This window comes from Natator depressus, chromosome 3, assembly GCF_965152275.1.
Source record: "Natator depressus isolate rNatDep1 chromosome 3, rNatDep2.hap1, whole genome shotgun sequence".
NCBI lineage: Eukaryota > Metazoa > Chordata > Testudines > Cheloniidae > Natator > Natator depressus.
Window position 1 is genome coordinate 165,207,589 of NC_134236.1, and position 21,334 is coordinate 165,228,922.

The 21,334-nt window shown below is 40.2% G+C and overlaps 1 protein-coding gene across 1 annotated transcript in view; it reads left to right on the forward strand.

The window, feature by feature from the left end:
- Positions 1-21,334, forward strand: part of USH2A (usherin) — a 562,110-nt gene that overhangs the window by 186,982 nt on the left and 353,794 nt on the right. The window contains exon 22 of the mRNA XM_074949260.1: positions 20,547-20,677. Within this exon, the coding sequence (XP_074805361.1) occupies positions 20,547-20,677 (131 nt within the window). The remainder of the gene's footprint in view (positions 1-20,546; positions 20,678-21,334) is intronic.

Here is a 21,334-nt window from a genome sequence, read left to right on the forward strand (position 1 = left end):
CAATTCTCCAATTTGTCAAGATCATTTTGCATTCAAATCTTGTCCTTCAAAGTGCTAGCAAACCCTCTCAGCTTGGTGTCATCTGCAGATTTTATAAGCATACTCTCCACTCCATTATCCAAGTCATTTAATGAAAATATTGACTAGTACCCGACCCAGCACAGACCCCACTAGACATTTCCTCCCAGTTTCATGGAGAACCATTGATAATTACACTTTGAATACAGTCTTTGGCCAGTTTTGCAACCACCATATAATAATTTAATCCAGGCCACATGTCTCTAATTTGCTTATGAGACGGTCATGTGGGACTGTGTCAAGCCTTACTAAAATCAAGATGTATCGCATCATGTCTATAACTTCCCCTTACCCCCGCTGGGCCAATAACATTGTCAAAGAAGGAAGTTAGGTTGGTTTGGGACGATTTGTTTTTGAGAAATCCATAGTGGCTATTTGATGTAATCTGATTGTCCTCTATAGTTTATAGTTCCATAATTTGTTCCAGTATCTTTCCAGGTGTTGAAGTTGGGCTGACTGGCATATAATTTCTCAGGTCTTCTATTTCCCCCTTTTTAAAGATAGGTAATATTTTTGCCTTTCTCCAGTTCCCTGGGATGTTACCCATCCTCCATGTACTCTCAAAGATAATTGCTAACTGTTCCAACATTGTTTCAGCTAGTTCCTTAGTACCCTAGTATGAATTTCATTAGGTCCTGCCGACACGAAAACATCTAAGTTATCTAAATATTCTTTAGCCTGTTCTTTTTCCCTTTTGGCTTGCATTCCTTCCCTCTTGTTATTAATACAAATTTGGTTAAGTATCTGGTCATAATTTACCTTTTTAGTGAGGACTGAAGTAAAATAGTCATTAAACACTTCAGCCTTCTTGATGTTGTCTGACCTACACTTTCCTTCATCCTTTTCTTGCTACTAATGTATGTTTCGAACCTCTTTTTATCTAATCATATGTACAGCATCAACAGGTATCCTGAATGCATCTAGTATATTAAAACTCTATTGCAAGTGATACAGATTGCTTCTCATTGGATTTTATTTAAGAAATAGTGATACTTAACTACAATATACAAACATCAAAAAGGAGCAGTGATTCCCCTTGGAGATACCATTAATCAGTACTTTGGGGGAAGATTTTAATTTTCCATTTCTCCTCTTCTTCTTCTTCCTTGTTTTGCAATGGTGAAAGACAATTTCTTACAGCAAGTGCTTCTTTTTACAATTACTAGTGTCAGCCCCATTAAAAAAAAAAAAAAGGTAGTGGGGCCTGAACTTTCTAGGTTTAAAGACTCAGGTCCAAAGAGAAAACAACAACAATCTCATGGAATGTTATTCTCAGCTGCTGTGACAAAGGACCAACTGCACTTTTAAAGTGCAGTCCTACAAGGTTCTGAGTATCTCTTACGAGTTGATGAATGTCCTATCTCCCATTGAAATTAATAAAGGTGGGGGTCTCTCAGCATTTTTCCTCAGCGAGCCTTTAGTGTGGTGTTTGCAGCATATGTCCGGTAAATGTAGCTTGGTTAAATATTTACCTAGCAAACTCTCCCTCAAACATAAATGCAATAGTTCGTTGTCTACAGATAAGACATGGAAAAACCCTTCTGTGAGTTTATTTCCTCTAAGTGAACCCAGCTTTTTTTGGTTTCTTCTGAAAAAGGTCACTATGTCAAAAATAATTAGGAGAAGGTTATTGCAACTGCTACTGAATGAAAGAGTGCACATTTCTTACTTTCAGTTATTGCCTCCTTCTTTGAATCATTAACATTTGTCAGTTGCTGAGTTTGTTGTTCTGCTTTGAAACTTTGTGTTAGCCTGGATACATTGTTAACTCGATCTTGCAGTTCTGCCATCACTTGCGTTTCTTGCTGAGGTTCTAACTTGAATTGCTATATTTTTGCTGAGTTTTTGCTTTGTCTTATATTGGTATCTAAAGTTTTTTTTTTCATCTTGTTCCATTTCCACTTTGGCCTATTGTATATCTCAAACCATTCACTGGGCTTCTTTTAGTTATCCTCTTATTCAGTATGTACATTGTCTAATCAATAAGCATCCTCAGTTGCTGTAGGATTTCCATCTTATTGTACTTCTAACTTCTCTGATGCTGTGTGATGGGATTCTGGCTGGGCTAGAGTGCTGTTGTCTAAATTTGCTGTGTTTCAGATCATTACACTGACTTTAATTTTGATGTATTTGTGCTTTACCCAGTTCTAGTCATGCTCTTTTCCCTCGATCTGTTTAATTACTCTCTGCCTGTGCAACATTACGTTTGTACTACTGCTGCAAATACTAAATAAAGGGTTATATTTGATCTTATATCTTTAATCACTGACCTCCAGTTTACTTGTGGGTTCACTTCATGGTGTTGTACTTTGATGGTTTGGTTCTTGCATATCTCAGAGACCTCTTCTCTCTCCATGTAGTTCCCAGGCAGCTGTACCTAGAGGCCCCAGTCAGGGAATAGGGCCCCATTTTGCTAGCTACTGTATACACAGGTAACAAAAACACAGTCCCTGTAACAACAAACTTAGTTGGATATTACAAAGAATGCTTTATGTGACAGCCCCTATATTTCAACATCACGGGTTGGGGTCAGGACATTTCCAGTAAAGGGCCCTTTACTCCAGAAATTACTTTCCTTTTCTTCAAATAGAGCCTCAGTTTGTTGATCTTATGGGTGCATTAAAGGTCCTACCTACTTAATCAGGCTTCCTCAGAGAAAATTTGTTGTGTGCAAAGATTTGGCTGTCTTTTTTCCCCCCAACCTCTTCACTTTTTAATATACATACTTTTAAAGCATTGTTAATATGAATTAGGGTGGGTTTTTATATGCATTGCGTATTGTTATGCTGTGAGCGGGGTTGCTATGATAGGCGCATAATTAATTAGATAGATAAACCAAAAAAAAAATCAGATGTTACCTGAGAAAAACACGACATATTTGAGAAGCTTCCTGATTTCTGCTCAAGTCAGACAATAACATATAGAAGCTCTTCTATGAATAATTGGTCACCTGTTCGTGAAAATTACCACTGCCAGGTTTTTTCAGTATAAAACAACTAAATTACTACTAGTTTCTACCTGGTGCAAGGCTTGGCCTCGCAAATCGATCTAGGATGAGAACTCGTATTCCCTTTCATTGAAATCCCATTCTAAAGGTATAGTCCTGGCTGTGTGCTGTATCCACAACCAGATGACTGAGAGTCAGAACCCCTGAGATGTTCCTAGACTTGTTTATTGAACTTGGACGAGACACTTAGTTTCTTTAATGTGTAAAAGATGTGTATGCATCTGTGTAAATGAACGGGTATAGTAAGCAGATATTGACTTTAGTTGAGGAGAAAATCAACATTTATTAACCCAAGAGGCAAATATTTGCCTTCAGGGACAACAAACCTGGCTTTTCATTGAAATATGAATCCAGCATATGTACTACAAATATTCACAAGTAGTGAGACTAGAATTTCAGTTAATTACATAAATCCCCTGCAGCTTTTCCATTCCTTAAAATGAATAATGTTCAAAAAGGATTATTGAGTTAGAGCTTCAGAAAAACTTTCTTACCTTCTAGAACATAGGAATTGCTGTACCTGAGGTCCATCTAATCCAGTATCCTATCTTTACAGTGGCCAGCACCAGATGCTTCTTAGGATCATGTAAGAACACCCCAACAGACAAATGTGAGATAATCTGGCCTCCACCAGAGGTCTCATCCTGACCTCTACAAGTCAGAGATTGGTTTAAATGCTGAAGCATGGGTTTAATAGCCCTTCTGAAAGGTTTGTTATTAATTAAGATGATTGGATATTTTTATATCCATATGAATGTCCACTCCCTTTTTGATTCTTATTAAGTTCTTGGTCTCAATGACTTCCTGCGGCAATGAGCTCCACACTTTAATTACATATTGTGTGAAAATGTGTTTCCTTTTATTTGGTTAGAACTTTTCAACTTTTAATTTCATTGAATGTCCCCTTGTTTTTATATTATCAGACATAAAGAACAGAAGCTCATCATCTAATTTCTCGATACCATTCATTATTTTATATACATTTATCATGCTCCCTTCGTATTTCTCTCATCTCTAGCAAAGACAGTCTTCTCAATCCCTTCTCCCTCATGAGAGTTTTTCCATGCCCTTGATCATTCTGGGAGGGAAATAGAACTCACAGTGCGCGCTTATTTAGATATATGTGCTGAAAGGTCAAAATTCCTACAGGACCTCAGTATTAGCTGCCTCGGTGGAAGTAAATAATAGAAGTATATTGACTCATCACATGACTGTTTTCAGCCAGTCATGAGACAGGATTTTTCTTTTTCTTTTTTTTTTTTTATGTTACAGGTATACCTACTTCTCCAGGATGTTGTGAGATTTCAATTAATTAGTGTTTATAAAGCCCTTGTTAACTCTAGATTGAAAAGTAACTACTGAACTGCAAAGTAATATTAACGTGGAATGAAATGCCGTTATTTTCAGGGGAAACTTTTGTGACTTGCTATATAATGCACTGCATTTACATAGGGTTCTACGAGAACAGTTTTCCTGGATAAATCCTATTCCTCAAGTGGAAGAATAGAGCTGACATTCATGTAATTTTTCCAGATATATTTGTCTGAGTTTGGCAGCTTTGGTATTTTTCAGTTGATCTTTACAATCCCTCCACTATTTCTCCTAATGTGGTTGATTTATAAACATTAATCAAATCTCAAAATAATCCTGCCAGGTTATGCAAGCACTATTAGACCCTGTTTACAGACAGAAAAAACTGAGGCACAGAGAAATTAAATAACTAAACAGAGGTGACCTTCTGAGTCAGTAGCTGGGTATAGAATCCAGATCTCCTAATCGCCATACCTTGATTTAACCACTAGGCATTGCTTCTTTCCTGAGCAAAACATCACTTGATTGCTGTGAGGAGAAAGTGCTACTAATACATCAAATCTTATCAAATGACTCTAAACTTATCTTGGCTTTCTTTTCACCAAGGTTTGTTGTAAATCTTACTAACTAGAGAGTAACAGGACTGGTGTCCTTGCTAAAAAGAGAAGATTGATTTACTACATTCATACTGAACCAGCTGCTTCCTATGGGTATGTAATAATGAATTCAAAGCCTGTAGCTTTTACTCCTATGTTACACTTAAGAAGGCTTTCAAGACTGGAAAATATTATAAAAGTCCATATGACAGCAAACTTAGAAAATTATCCAAAGCTGTATGGAATAACTGCGTGCAATCTTTATTATGTACAATTTTCGTATTCTTCAAATATTCTAATTGATTGTTCATTGGGCTCAGTCAGCCAAAAGTAGAGAGAAACTTTGTACAGACATCATTAGTTTTTCTCCATTTAAAGATTAATCATGAAGAGCTCTGGCTCTTTAATTCTGTAATTTGTATATTTAATGGGCTGCTGCAGAATCTATGACAGTAATTAGCATAGCCTGAAAACTCATTAATACGCAACAACATGATTAATGCAGCATTAATGCAAACATGACTGAAGTTATTTGGGTTATGTAGTAAGAAGATTAAAGCTAAAATGTCCTGTTTGTTTTACCAGTAGTGGGCATAATGGGGTGGCAAAAAAATAAAATAAAATAGGTATCAAATTAGTCACTTTAACAGAAAGAAAGTACTGAAATCTAAATCAAGGTGATTTTTTTCTAGCTCTGAAACTTGGGATTTGTAGAATCTACTAGAGTCTCTCCTTTTGTTTATTCATTCATTCATTCATTCATTCATTGTACCTGTATTCAGCCTTGTTCAACCTTTAAGTTTGACCTATTTAGCTTTTTGGCAGCTTTAGATATTATTAAGATTATATCAAAAACCTCTTCAAATTATGCCATTCTTCAACTTTAGCCAACATTACAACATAGAACTCTGTGCAGAGGAAAATATAAAAAGCAAAGCAAAACTGTCTTCTCATTAGAGGTATTAAAAAGGCAAATAAAAATATAAATAGAAAGACTTGGAACTGTGCATTTCATTTACAAATTGCAACAATAAAACATTCCATCCCTGTCTTTTGTGTGTGTGATAGATATTTGTACACTTACATAAACAAAATTATTATGGACATTTAAAAAATATTTTGGAAGTGTCAAGGTTCCTCCCCCACTCTGAACTCTAGGGTACAGATGTGGGGACCTGCATGAAAAACCTCCTAAGCTTATCTTTACCAGCTTAGGTCAAAACTACCCCAAGGTACAAAATATTCCACCCTTTTGTCCTTGGGTTGGCCGCTACCACCACCAAACAAATACTGGTTACTGGGGAAGAGCTGTTTGGACACGTCTTTCCCCCCAAAATACTTCCCAAAACCTTGCACCCCACTTCCTGGACAAGGTTTGGTAAAAAGCCTCACCAATTTGCCTAGGTGACTACAGACCCAGACCCTTGGATCTTAAGAACAATGAACAATCCTCCCAACACTTGCACCCCCCCTTTCCAGGGAAATGTTGGATAAAAAGCCTCACCAATTTGCATAGGTGACCACAGACCCAAACCCTTGGATCTGAGAACAATGAAAAAGCATTCAGTTTTCTTACAAAAAGACTTTTAATAGAAATAGAAGTAAATAGAAATAAAAAAAAATCCCCCCTGTAAAATCAGGATGGTATATACCTTACAGGGTAATTAGATTCAAAACATAGAGAACCCCTCTAGGCAAAAACCTTAAGTTACAAAAAAGATACACAGACAGAAATAGTTATTCTATTCAGCACAATTCTTTTCTCAGCCATTTAAAGAAATCATAATCTAACACGTACCTAGCTAGATTACTTACTAAAAGTTCTAAGGCTTCATTCCTGGTCTATCCCCGGCAAAGACAAAATATAGACAGACACACATACCCTTTGTTTCTCTCCCTCCTCCCAGCTTTTGAAAGTATCTTGTCTCCTCATTGGTCATTTTGGTCAGGTGCCAGCGAGGTTACCTTTAGCTTCTTAACCCTTTACAGGTGAGAGGAGATTTCCTCTGGCCAGGAGGGATTTTAAAGGGGTTTACCCTTCCCTTTATATTTATGACAGGAAGCCATTAAAATAATTGCAGAAATGCATCTTTTTCCCCCTTCCTGAGGGACAGGATGCAGCAGTGGGCAGAGAGTTGAGAAGCAGAGCTTCTAGCTCCCTTTCCCTTCAGAGACAGAAAGCAAGAGCAGGAAGACTGTCACAAATTTTCCCTTAAAAAAAAACAACAACACTCAATGGAGGATCCGTCCAGTGATAGGTGAAACAGGACAAATTTTATTTTAAATGTAGATATTTCTTAAACACACAAAACTTACATATTTGGACTGATGCAAATACAGTTAGACCTTTGGAATCCTCAGAAACACTAATTCTTCAGCCTGTCCTTATAATTGGATGACTTGTCTTGGAAAGGAGGAAATCCTGTTAATCTTCAAAGACTCTTATAAGTTGTCAGAAATGATAGCTCTTAAAAGGCTCATATATGAACCGTGGTAAGAAACTGAAAAGTTTCCAGACGTATGGGGCCAGATCTCAGCTGGGGTAAATCAGCATAGCTACATTAATGATTTTGCAGCAGTTGAGGATCTGAGCTATGGTCTTATTTGTCTTAGTTACAGAATAATCATTACCTTTTTTTGATAATGAAAATTTGTGTTTTGCATATGAGCAATGACAATTAAGTGATACACCTATTAGGTCATTTTTGTATCATGATGATTTTTCTCCAGACAATTTCTCTCCTTTCCCATGTACTCTCTTCTAGACCTTTCTCTTTCTGTCCATCTTCATTGATACAATAAAGAGACATTTCAGTAATTTTTTATTTTAATTTGATTTTCTCTCTGACTAGTTGATACTCCCCTCTTATCTTTCAAAAAGAAAAGGAGTACTTGTGGCACCTTAGAGACTAACCAATTTATTTGAGCATAAGCTTTCATGAGCTACAGCTCACTTCATCAGATGCATCTGTACAAGTTTTTTCATGCAGTTGATAGATTTCCACTCCATACGGCTAAATGCAGTGCCTTGCATAATGACAGGTTTCAGAGTAACAGCCGTGTTAGTCTGTATTTGCAAAAAGAAAAGGAGTACTTGTGGCACCTTAGAGACTAACCAATTTATCTGAGCATAAGCTTTCGTGAGCTACAGCTCACTTCATCGGGTGCTGTAGCTCACGAAAGCTTATGCTCAGATAAATTGGTTAGTCTCTAAGGTGCCACAAGTACTCCTTTTCTTTTTGCAAATACAGACTAATACGGCTGTTACTCTGAAACCCCTCTTATCTTTGTTACTCTATAAATATTCTTTAAATGAATGAAGATTTAAGGGGAAAACCAATGCTTTTCACTGTGTAGATGGAAATACAATACAGCTTGCCACAAATATATACATGTAGTCAGATAGAAATGTAATATACCTGACAATCAGGTTTGCCTAGTGGGAAATAAACATAGGGCTGGAGTTTGTGTGTGAAACTGCTGTAAAACCTGGCCCATTTCTGAAAAAAGTTCTCTCCTTTTTTTAAAGGCATGTTTTTTAAAAATCATAAATAACTTTAGAAATGTGAGGCAAGTTGGGTGAGGTAATTTATTTTACAGGTCCAACGTTTGTTGGTCAGAGAGACAAGCTTACACGTCTCTTCTTCAGGTCTGGGCTGTCTTTTAACACCAGCATGATTAGCTGGTAGCAAATCAGAAACATCATTACCCCACAAATAAAGAGAATAAATAAATGGTCACTCATTGAAAAAGTGTAGTATCCTTGAAATAAGTGGGGGTGCACAGATACATCATAACTGAAAGCAGGTTGACCAATTATTTTTGATTAACTGGAAATGTTTTTTCTCAGGGCTTATTTTACAAACTAAAAATGTTTGTTTAATTAGATTTGTAACTTCTGTGTAAAAGTGTATTTAGATGAAGTTTACAGAATATGCCCCAGATTCAGCAAAGCACTTATGCACGTTCTAAACTTTAAGCACATGCTTAAATCACATTGACCTGGTAGATTGCAAAGTGCTTTATTTATGATGGGCTTCATTTTGCAGTCCTTGCAGACCCACAGCTTTCATTAATTTCAATAGTTGTTACATGTACATAAAGGCTATAGTATACATCCAAGAATCACTTTGCTCATTAGTGGTATGCAGTGAACTGGGGTGTAACTCGGGTGCAACTCTGTAACTGCTCACAGCAATACCATACAACAGCAACGGGCAGCTAGGAAATGCGAGTTGTGTTGGATAAATTCTCAGAGAATTAAGCTGAAAATTGAGATTGTTCGCAATTTGTTAAACATACTTTGCAGTGTTTACAATGGCTTGTAAATTTCAAATAAATAAAAAATTAGGGTCCACTTTTTCTGTGAGTTGTGCGTCCCTGAAATCCACTTTTCATTAAGTGCCAGAAATTCTGTACATGTGCCGGGGTTATTATTTTTATATTTTAATCTTACCAGTGTGGGGTGGGATTGGTGCCAGCTATGAAATGCAAATTCGGTTGAAAGTGCTTTTGCTGACTGCATAAATGTTAGCAATACAGATATACTACATTTCTTGGCACCTTTGGAAATGTCTTTTGATATAGCAGTATGTGTTTTCATGAACTAGCACGGAATTCTGCAACTTCCACAAGTTTATAGTATGTTGGCATCTGAGTCTAGGGTTGCCAAACCCTCACAATTTGGCCAGGAGTCTGCCGGAATCGGGCTCGATCTCCCGGAAGCTACTGAAGCCAATCTGGGAGATTTTAGGCTGCTAAAAGTGCAGCAGCACAGTGGGGCTAAGGCAGGCTCCCTACCTGCCCTGGCTCTGTGCCACTCCCTGAAATGTCCAGCATGTCCAGCAGTGGGTCCTAGGCGGAGGCGCAGCCAGGGGATCTCTGCATGCTGCCCCCAAGCTCTGACTCCGCAGCTCCCATTGGCTGGAAACAAGGAACCACAGTCAGTGGGAACTGTGGGGGGCGGTGTCTGCAGGCAGGGGCAGCGCACAGAGCCGCATGGCCACCCCTGAGCCTAGGAGCCAGTGCCAGTCATGCCGCCACTTCCGGGAGCCACCTGAGGTAAGCACTGCCTGGACGGAGCCTGCACCCCGAACCCCTTCCCACACCTCAACCCCCTTCCCCAGCCCGTAGCCCCCACCTGCACCCAAACTCCCTCCCAAAGTCTGCACCCCAACCACCTGCCCCAGCCCTAAGCCCCATCCCGCACCCAAACTCCTTCCTAGAGCCGGCACCCTGCATCCCCTCTGGCACCCCAGCTCTGAGCCCCTTCCTGCACCCAGACTCCCTCCCGGAGCCCTCACCCCTTTGTGCACCCTAAACCCCGATCCAAGATCAGCCCGGAGCCCCATCGCGCACTCAAAACCCCTCGGTCCCAGCCCAGAACCCGCACCCCCACCCCAACCACCCGCCTTAGGCTGGTGAAAGAGCATGGAGGAGAGCGAGCGACGGAGGGAAGGGGGCTGGAGTGAGTGGGGGACGGGACAGGCAGGGGCCTGGCCTCGGGGAAGGGGCAGGGCAGTCGTGTTTGCGTTTGTGCAATTAGACCATTGGCAACCCTAGTTATCACCCTCCTCTCACCTCCTGCCAGGGAATGGCAAGGGGCCCCTTTTGCCACCACAGGAGTGATGTAAAGGGCCCTTTATGTTTAAGGAGCAAATCCTAATCCCAGCACACGTGCTATACCCTGGTGAGTTCCAGAGCCCAGTAGATGCTGTGCCTCCACATAGCGCCCCCACACATGTGAAGGGAATGGTTGGTGGATCTACTTGCACTCAGATCCACAGGCCCTGCTGGTGCTCCTTCTCTGGTCTGATGTTCAGCAGACCCTATGTGTAGAGTGGTGCCGGGAGCAGGAACCTAGGGTTTGTGAAGTCTCTATTGGTACGTCTAATTGTCTACACAGCTACTGGGAGCATGCCTTCTGCCCGGGTAGACAGGCTCATGCTAGTTCTGCTTGAGGAGTGCACTTAAAGAGCAGTATGGACCTTTCAGCCTGGGCAGCCACTCAGGCTAGCCACCCAACGTTCATGCCTGCCCAACGCCCTGGGTCTGAGCGTGGGGTGGTTACCTGAGCTGCCTCCTGTGCTACAGTGTCCGTACTCCTATTTTTTTCAGCATGCTAGCTGGAGCAGAACTAACACGAGTCTGTCTAGACTATTAATATGTAAATAAAAATGACTCCTCTTATTCTGTGCACTAGCCTTTGCTGGGTAATCACATGCTGATATTTCCCTCACATTTCCGTCTTTAATCCCACCCAGGTATTTCATTGACACATTATATTGTATCATGTCTGAAATTAGGCCCAAATCCTGCAACGCAGTCCATCAGTGCAGGCCCTAAAACTGTGTGGAGTCCTATTACATTAGTGGATTCTAATTCATAGTTTGTATACTTCCTGAGGCAGGGATCATAATGTCTTCTCTGTATTGTGAGAATCCTAACATGGTTTTGGTTGCTTTGAAATAAGTTAGTAATACTATAAATAATAATTTCACCCATTCATACTCTTCCTACTTTATGGCTTTTTTCTGCTCTAATCAACAACTGGGACAGAAAGGGTTGTAAGATAGTACTGACAAACCTGATGTAATTAAAGAAATTCAGAGTTAAGTCTGCTAAATTGACCAGTTGCACCTGTTGTTAAAGAGGTAGAATGAGTAAACTACAGATTTTTGCTCATTGAGGTGCCTAGGCTAGTTCAGGACAGAACAACTGCCCCCAGATCAATGGATATGTGTAAGAGCTGAATTGTGGCTTTGCAATAAGCCATTGTACATGAGCAGACTGGAAAGCAGATTCTGTCTTGGAGCTTAGGGGCTTGCTCCAAGTCTGCCTTTGCTCTGCAGGGAAGTTCCTTGTGCAAGACTTATACCTGGCCCACTGCATAGCTACACTAGTCAGTGCCTTGTAAAGTGGAGCCAAAGCTTCAGCTAGTACCTGTCTTTTTGTGCCACAGTACAAGCGAGACCATGGTTGGGCCCTAAATTTTTCCCAACCTAAAAGGCAGATGAAGTTCAGTCCATATTCTGTTTCTGTGTGCCAAGAAGGCAAATAATATATGTTCAGTGGACCAAGTTCTTTTTCAGTGTTCGTGTTCCAGGCCCCTTCAAGTGTGGATGTTTTGAATATTAGCTATCACTTTGCCTCCCTTAACTTTGAATATTCTGGTCTGACTCCTTTATTATTTTGTTTATATTTTTTTCTTCACTGAAAAGTGTGTAAACTTGCTTTATAGCTTGTAATGAGTGGGTTCAATTATGTTAAGTATTTAGGCTATTTTTAAAATTCTTGTTGGTTTTAACCCAAGAAGGAGTAACAGCATCTTTGCAACCACTAATGTCTGTCACATAAACAGACCTACAGAATAAGCAGAGTAAATCTTTAGTTGTAATTCAAAATGCAATTGACTTAAATTACATTCAGATCAAATTATATCCCATGGTTGGTCATGTTTTCAATCCAGGGTGCAACAGCTTTGTGCTACGAGCCTGAACTGAAGTTTATTTGTGTGATAAATGAAATATTACAGTAATTATAGTGTTGCTATTGGGTAAGCTGATTGTAATTGAATATATACAATGTACATATTGTAGCTAACAGGGCATTTTAGATATGTGTCAGCTGTGAAACCTGGGGAAGTGTCTATTTCTTTTAGAAGTTGCCTTGCAAATTTTCCCTAAAAGAATAGCTGTACGTGTAATTGAGTCTCATAGACGTTAAGGTCAGAAGGGACCACTGTGATCATCTAGACTGACCTCCTGCATATTTCAGGCCACGGAACCTCACCCACCTCTTCTGTAATAGACCCCCAACTGCTGGCTGAGTTACCGACGTCCTCAAATCATGGTTGCAAGGGGCGGTGAAAATCCCCCAGGATCTCTGCCAATCTGACCTTCCTTACCCCAAATATGGCGATCAGCATGTGGACATGGCGATCAGCATGTGGACAAGACCCACCAGGCAGATACCCGTGAAAGAATTCTCTGTAGTAACTCAGAGCCCTTCCATTCTAGTGTCCCATCTCTGGCTGTTGGAGATTTTTGCTATTGGCAGTAGCCGATGGGCCACATGGCATTGTAGGCAAGCCCATCATACCATCCTCTCGATAAACTTATCAAGCTCAGTCTTGAAGCCTGTTCGGTTTTTTGCCCCCACTGCTCCCCTTGGAAGACTGTTCCAGAAAGTCGCTTTACTTTTTCTAATATTTTGTTCCAACAAAAATAATAAAGGGTGAACTCCATCCCTTTAGAGAGGGCTAGCATGAGAACTTGTCACCACTTAAATCACAATTACACCTTAAAATAGGATGTAAGTGAGATGTAAATGGGTGCCTATTCCCTGTGCTGGCCCCCTGCACAGGGGTCAGTTTCACAGTGCTAACCCTCAAAACTTGTGTGTTTTTGTTAAACTTAAATAGATAAGGTTACCTCCGTATCTGTAGTATTTCTGTGTACTTAGGAAACATTTCCAATGCTGCAAATTCTGAGGTTATATACATACAGACACTTCTTCAGAGAAAACTGTACCACCCCAGGCAGAATTTACAAGAGACTGTAGCTCAGGAGGCAAAATCCTTCTCTGAACTCTCCAGTGGGCAGGGGAAATGTGCAGGCATCGCCATGCACTCTGTGAGTTTCTTCATAGGGAAGTGAGCTATTGTCCCTGTCTTTTCCCTGTCTTTCATGGGGAGATGTGTACCCCTGAGTGCAGGAATTGAGATTCTAACTGGCCTCTATTTGGGACATGGGGGGAAAAAAAAAGAAGGGACGCTCCTGTCTGGCATTTGGTGATTTTTAAAGTTCTCCTGCTTTAATAAGTGTGTATTTGTAATATTAGGAGCTGGCCGTGACCCCTTTATGTAGGTTATCTAACACTTTCCATTATAATGATAGGAAACCAAAAAACCAAAATCTCTTTCAACCTTTTTGGAGAAACTCCAACACTATCATTGTTTGCAACTGACCTTTGAAATTAGGTAGGGAGAAAGCCTTTGGACTGAAGAAGTGCCTGTTCTTTGTCCTTTGAAAGTTTTCAACGGTTTATAACTCAGTAGAACTTAAAAAAAATGCCATTCTCATTATACGAGGACAGCCTGCCCCTTTAAGAGCATGAGGCCTGGGGCCAGTCAGTCCTGCTTAATTAGGAGACCAGACACGCTGTTCCAATGTGAGGCAAGAAGCTGACCTTGAGCTAGGAACTGGGTGAAGGCTACAGCCAGCCAGAGGCCCTTGGTAGGAGGGTAGACCTGACCCAAACAGTGGGGTTGGTTGGAGATCAGGAGCTGGCAGTTATATTATGAGAAACGCCATTGCTGCTGGGAGTGTGCTGTAAGGGAGGGGGACTTGATATCACATTTTTTGACTTGGACTAAGGGATTCTTTGTTACCATGAAAAGGGGTGAACACTTTAAAGTGGCTTGGCCGAAGGGTCAAAAGTCACCTTTGCAACTGGAGTAGGCTGAAGATCATGGTGGGGAAATTGCGGCAGGAGTGCTGCAACACCAGGTTTTCCGGCCAGGGGGTGCTCTGGGATGGTGAGTTTTGTGACACACCTTTTCTCACTTACATTGCTCTTGAAAATTTTGGCATCCTGCCACAATAACTGAACACGAACGTTAAGGCCAAGCCCATACAACTGCTGTAGAAGTAGCAGCAGCACACGCCGCACTAGGAACACGTTGGAACTGCTTGAGCCATTGTATTTGGGGGTCTTAGGAGAGGGGGAAAGACAGCAAGGCCGGTCTCCCGCCAGCCATGCTCCAGATCCAAGACATGGCCCCAGTGGCCTATTCCCCCCTCTGGGGATACCATGTGGGGCCGGAGCTCCCCCAACTATTGGGGAGGCATAGAGAAAGAGAGAGATTGGACCAGGATGGGTTTTCCCCCGATGATCTCTTTATCTACAGGATTAACTATATTAGCTGGCAGCAAGAGAAGGCTGTTAATCCCAGTGTGGTGGATTGGCCACTGATTCTAGGTGATCTTCCAGCACCTGGCATCAGTGGCCAATCCACCTGTCATAAATAGAAAGGGAAGGGTAAACCCCTTTAAAATCCCTCCTGGCCAGAGGAAATCTCCTCTCACCTGTAAAGGGTTAAGAAGCTAAAGGTAACCTCGCTGGCACCTGACCAAAATGACCAATGAGGAGACAAGATACTTTCAAAAGCTGGGAGGAGGGAGAGAAACAAAGGGTTTGTGTGTCTGTCTACATTTTGTCTTTGCCGGAGATAGACCAGGAATGAAGCCTTAGAACTTTTAGTAAGTAATCTAGCTAGGTATGTGTTAGATTATGATTTCTTTAAATGGCTGAGAAAAGAATTGTGCTGAATAGAATAACTATTTCTGTCTGTGTATCTTTTTTGTAACTTAAGGTTTTTGCCTAGAGGGGTTCTCTATGTTTTGAATCTAATTACCCTGTAAGGTATTTACCATCCTGATTTTACAGGGGGGATTTCTTATTTCTAATTACTTCTATTTTTATTAAAAGTCTTCTTGTAAGAAAACGGAATGCTTTTTCATTGTTCTCAGATCCAGGGGTTTGGGTCTGTGGTCACCTATGCAAATTGGTGAGGCTTTTTATCCAACATTTCCCAGGAAAGGGAGGGTGCAAGTGTTGGGAGGATTGTTCATTGTTCTTAAGATCCAAGGGTCTGGGTCTGTAGTCACCTAGGCAAATTGGTGAGGCTTTTTACCAAACCTTGTCCAGGAAGTGGGGTGCAAGGTTTTGGGGAAGTATTTTGGGGGGAAAGACGTGTCCAAACAGCTCTTCCCCAGTAACCAGTATTTGTTTGGTGGTGGTAGCGGCCAATCCAAGGACAAAAGGGTGGAATATTTTGTACCTTGGGGAAGTTTTGACCTAAGCTGGTAAAGATAAGCTTAGGAGGTTTTTCATGCAGGTCCCCACATCTGTACCCTAGAGTTCAGAGTGGGGGAGGAACCTTGACACCACCACACTGGGATTAACAGCCTTCTCTTGCTGCCAGCTAATATAGTTAATCTTGTAGACGAAGAAGTTTGTGTTGCAGTGCTGAAGGATGCTGCTACTGATGTAAGATAGGGATTTGTTCCATTTGTACATAATTTATTTTACCTCTTTTCCTTAAAAAAAAAAAACCCTAGGAAATTACATTTAAAAAACTGGTAAAAGATATATATGTAGATTGCAAAGTCAAGCTCTCGAAAGTTAGGAATGCCAGATTTAGTTGCCTGTGCAACCTTAATTCCACCCCTTTCTGCTTTGAAAGACAAGGTGCGTGAGGTAATGTCTTGTAGTGAACCGGCTTCTGCTGGTGAAAGAGACACGCTTTCTGCATGTGCATTTTGATAGTCTTTAATTACATGATCACCCATGATTTTTTCCCACAAGACCCATTCCTCATGCAGTGCACAGGATGATTTCACAAGGGACCAGAATTAAGATTACATGGGTAACGGTGAATTTGGCATTTCTAACCTTCTAGGGCTTGACTTTGTAATCTAAAATAACGTTATTTGAATTTCTTCAGAGTAACAGCCATGTTAGTCTGTATTCGCAAAAAGAAAAGGAGTACTTGTGGCACCTTAGAGACTAACCAATTTATTTGACGATAAGCTTTCGTGAGCTACAGCTCACTTCATCGGATGCATACTGTGGAAAATACAGAAGATGTTTGCTTTTATTCACACAAATCATGAAAAAATGGGTGTTTATCACTACAAAAGGTTTTCTCTCCCCCCACCCCACTCTCCTGCTGGTAATAGCTTATGTAGAGTGATCACTCTCCTTACAATGTGTATGATAATCAAGGTGGGCCATTTCCAGCACAAATCCAGGGTTTAACAAGAACATCTGAGGAAGGGGGAGGTTAGGAAAACAAGGGGAAATAGGTTACCTTGCATAATGACTTAGCCACTCCCAGTCTCTATTCAAGCCTAAGTTAATTGTATCCAATTTGCAAATGAATTCCAATTCAGCAGTCTCTCGCTGGAGTCTGGATTTGAAGTTTTTCTGTTGTAATATCGCAACTTTCATGTCTGTAATCGTGTGACCAGAGAGATTGAAGCGTTCTCCGACTGGTTTATGAAAGTTATAATTCTTGACATCTGATTTGTGTCCATTTATTCTTTTACGTAGAGACTGTCCAGTTTGACCAATGTACATGGCAGAGGGGCATTGCTGGCACATGATGGCATATATCACATTGGTGGATGTGCAGGTGAACGAGCCTCTGATAGTGTGGCTGATGTTATTAGGCCCTGTGATGGTGTCCCCTGAATAGATATGTGGGCACAGTTGGCAACGGGCTTTGTAGCAGGGATAGGTTCCTGGGTTAGTGGTTCTGTTGGGTGGTATGTGGTTGCTGGTGAGTATTCGCTTCAGGTTGGGGCGCTGTCTGTAGGCAAGGACTGGCCTGTCTCCCAAGATTTGTGAGAGTGTTGGGTCATCTTTCAGGATAGGTTGTAGAGCCTTGATAATGCATTGGAGGGGTTTTAGTTGGGGGCTGAAGGTGACGGTTAGTGGCGTTCTGTTATTTTCTTTGTTAGGTCTGTCCTGTAGTAGGTGACTTCTGGGAACTCTTCTGGCTCTATCAATCTGTTTCTTCACTTCCGCAGCTGGGTATTGTAGTTGTAAGAATGCTTGATAGAGATCTCTCTGGTCATGCGATTACAGATTACAGTCTCCAGCGAGAGACTGCTGAATTGGAATTCATTTGCTTTTGGTTATGCATACGCTTCCAGAGTTCCCCTGTTTATGGTCACTCTGGTTTATAGTTTAATTCTTTGGAGACATGTAGCAGGTAAGGTAAAGAACACAGGCTTTATATAGGAACATGTTAAATACATACTCTTTACACTTAGAAAGCACAGGAGAGTTACAGATCTATGCGAACAATAAACACCTGAACGCAGTCCTCCCTCCAGAGCCTCAGAGTCCTCACCACACCTGAGCATTTTGAGGGCTGGTCCATGTCCTTAGCAGAAGGCAAAGTCCCTCCTGCCTCCACTCCTCCAGCTGTGTCTTGTGTGTCTCACAATGGACTGGCTCCCTTGCTTAGAGAGACTGTAACATTTAAAAAAAAAATCGGTCTGTGACACCTTTGCTCTTATGCTGGATAATTTCCGTGCTCCAACCCTCCCGGTTGGGTGCTGGTCTTAGAGTTATTAAAGTCAATGGCTCTGCCCTTAGCAACCACATTGCTCCATCTGGGTAGGACTGACTGTTCAAGGTTGATGTCCCCTTCGTGGCTGTGTTTCAGTTTCCCAGACATTGTCTGTTTCCATTACAAAGTGGAGAGTCTAATCCACACATTTGCACTCAAATGATACTTCACAGAACAAAAAAGGGATTTCATAAATGGACACAAACATATTCCCCAGATTGTCACAAATAATACACATATATTCTCACACACTAGTTCGTAACCTTGGAATTCACAAGCTAATAGAGTGCCCCCTCTCCACTACATGTTTCCTTTATTCTGTCTTACTTTTTTCTTCTCTCTTTCCCAGAAATAGACTTGTGACAATTCTTGGTGATTCTGGTAACCCTAAGTATGAAGCTGAGCTTTCCCATCTCCTGCAGGACCTCTTTCTGCACTTCTGATTGCAATTTTTTCCACCTTTGTATTTGTAGGCACCCTTTCAGTGTATCATTTCTGGCAGCAGGTTATTTATAAACCCAGAAAGCAGAACCTCTCCTAGGAAGAGGAATGGTCTCTTGAAATGTGTGTCTGTTTATTTAGTTCTTAGAACATGCAACAGGGTGTAATTACATCAAGCCATATCTATTAGCTAGAGTCTTTTGTGGACCATCCTGACGCCATCCAATAGCATCTTACGTCTCTTGATCTAAGGGATTTTCTGATCAGTGGTGATTCTGTTAAACTTGGTTAATTCTGTACTTTCTTTAGTCCTTCTCCTCAAGGGAAGAAGTTATATTACTTTAAAGGTTTATATATATATAATAATAAATATATATATAATATATAATATATATAATTATAATATTATAATATATAATATATATAATAATAATAATATATATATATAATATATATCATATATATATATTTAAAAAATCCCATTTTAGAGGAGAAAGGGGGGACAAAGTCAGAACCATCCTCCAGAACGGTGGAAAGGCTGAAATATTTCTAGCTGAAATACCTTTATAACTTAATTCAGGTAAAATAGCACTTGATTGGGAAGTACTTCATATTTGTCTGATGTTAGTTGTGTACAGTTATTTATGTTAGTTATGTAGAGTTAATTTTAGTAGGTATTTTAATAGCGTGATTGATTTTCATGATCTAGAGTGAATGTCTTCGTATCTGAGTGCATTGTGTTATATTGCATGAGAACTTGTACTGTGATTAAAATATGTGAGTCAAAGGATACTACTTATGGGTAGAGGTAATTAACTGGCATTATGAATATGATATGAATATGCATTGGATTCATGATTCCTTAATTTTTTTGTAATAGATTCTGTCTACAAGAAAAGCTTCCATTACTTATTATTTTCTGCCTGGCATAAGAAGGGGAAAATGAATGTGAAGAGGTTGAATTGTTTGATACAGCTGGGTAGAACCCAATAAATTACCCTGTTCTGTATTAAGTACTTTATGGGGATCACAAGGACATGAGTATTGATGTATTTGAACTAAGCAGCAGTGGAAAAACATGAAAATGCTACTGCAAATCAGTTCTTGATCTGGAAAATAATGATAGCATGCAATAGAGGGATTGTATAACCTACCCTTTCACCAATTTCTTCCAGCTTCTCCCCTCAAACTTTTTCATCCAGCAATTATAAGCATGGCTGTGACATAACCACATGCAATTGTCCAATTTGAGCACTGATACTTATTGGATAAATGAGTTTTGAAAGGAGTTTCTCATGCTAAATTTGTTGGGTTTCTTTTTTCTGAAAACAAAATCAAAAGGGCAAGCATATGCTCTCCAGGAGAATTCTAGCTGGCAAATCCACGGGCGTTAGTTTCCACTGTGCTGATTGAATTCAGGTAGCATGACAGCAGCAGAGCAAAAAGAGCAAGCAGAAGTAACAATTTTGCAAGTCAGAGAAAAATATAAATGTAACTAAATTAGGATATTAGTACAGGTGATGTGCCACTTGGTTGAATAAGGATTCAAAACAGAGAATACTGGAATTAGAGCTGAATTATTCCAGGTTCTCAGTCCTGTCTTCAGCCACTGGCACAGGCTGCAACTATTTTCAATTATGTTTCCTTTAGAAAGAGGTTCTTTAACTACATAGGGCCAGATTCTGCCCCCTTTACTCTGCATGAATAATGCCTTATTGCACAAATAGTAGCTTTGATTTCAGTGTGGCTGCTCGTGGAATAAGGTGCTGCTGAGCTTGCGTGACGCTAGCAGAATGTAGTGTAATAATTAAACGGGGTTTAATTATCAAATTTCCATAGTGACGGTTTGATATTCCATTTTGTTGTTGTTCAGGGGAGTAGCTTTTCATTTCTAAGTAGTTGTCTTTATCTGCTAGAATTCATCATAGCTATCATTAGCATTAACTGTCCACCCGCTTTTTCTAACCAGGTATTAAAGTGAGCTTTAGAACCAGGGAACCTGATGGTCTGATTCTTTTCTCTGTGTCACCTGGGAATCAAGAGGAATACGTTGCTCTTCAGTTACAGAGTGGACGTCCTTACTTTCTTTTTGATCCACAGGTACGGTAAGGAGAAAGATCAAATGAAATATAGCTTTATTACAGATCCCCAAGACATATTGTATGCTTAATGGTATAAGATGATGGGGGTGCTTGCTTTTTCCATTTTTTTCATATTGATCCTGGTTAATGGGTTCTTCAATACCCTAGATAATTGGTGATCCTTAGAAAAGAAGCATTGATTCCCCCCCAGGCTTTTGTAACAATTAGTTATGTTTGCAAGTGTTAACATTTTTGAATTACAGTTGCATTACATTTTTTTAAAAACTATTGTTCTTACCATTACCACTGAGTTAACAATCGTTAGTACCATCTTAAAATTCATTTTAAATACTAAGACAACAGTTATGGATATGTCTCTTTTTGATTATTAAATGAAGATAGCGTACTTTTCTAGTAAATATTTTTCAGCATCCCATTTGATTGTACACCCATTGAAGTCCATGAGAGTTTTCCCATTAACTTCAGTGGAAACACAGTTGAGCCCTAACTTTAAATTGGTGCCGAGAATATGTAAATGTATACATCCTTTTAAATACTGTTATTAATACTTTTATTTTGTAAAATAGGTATAATTTAAAAATACAACTCTGTGGCCATAGCATCATACAGACAAATCCACTCTGATTGATTTAAGTTATGCAATGTGTGAATTAGG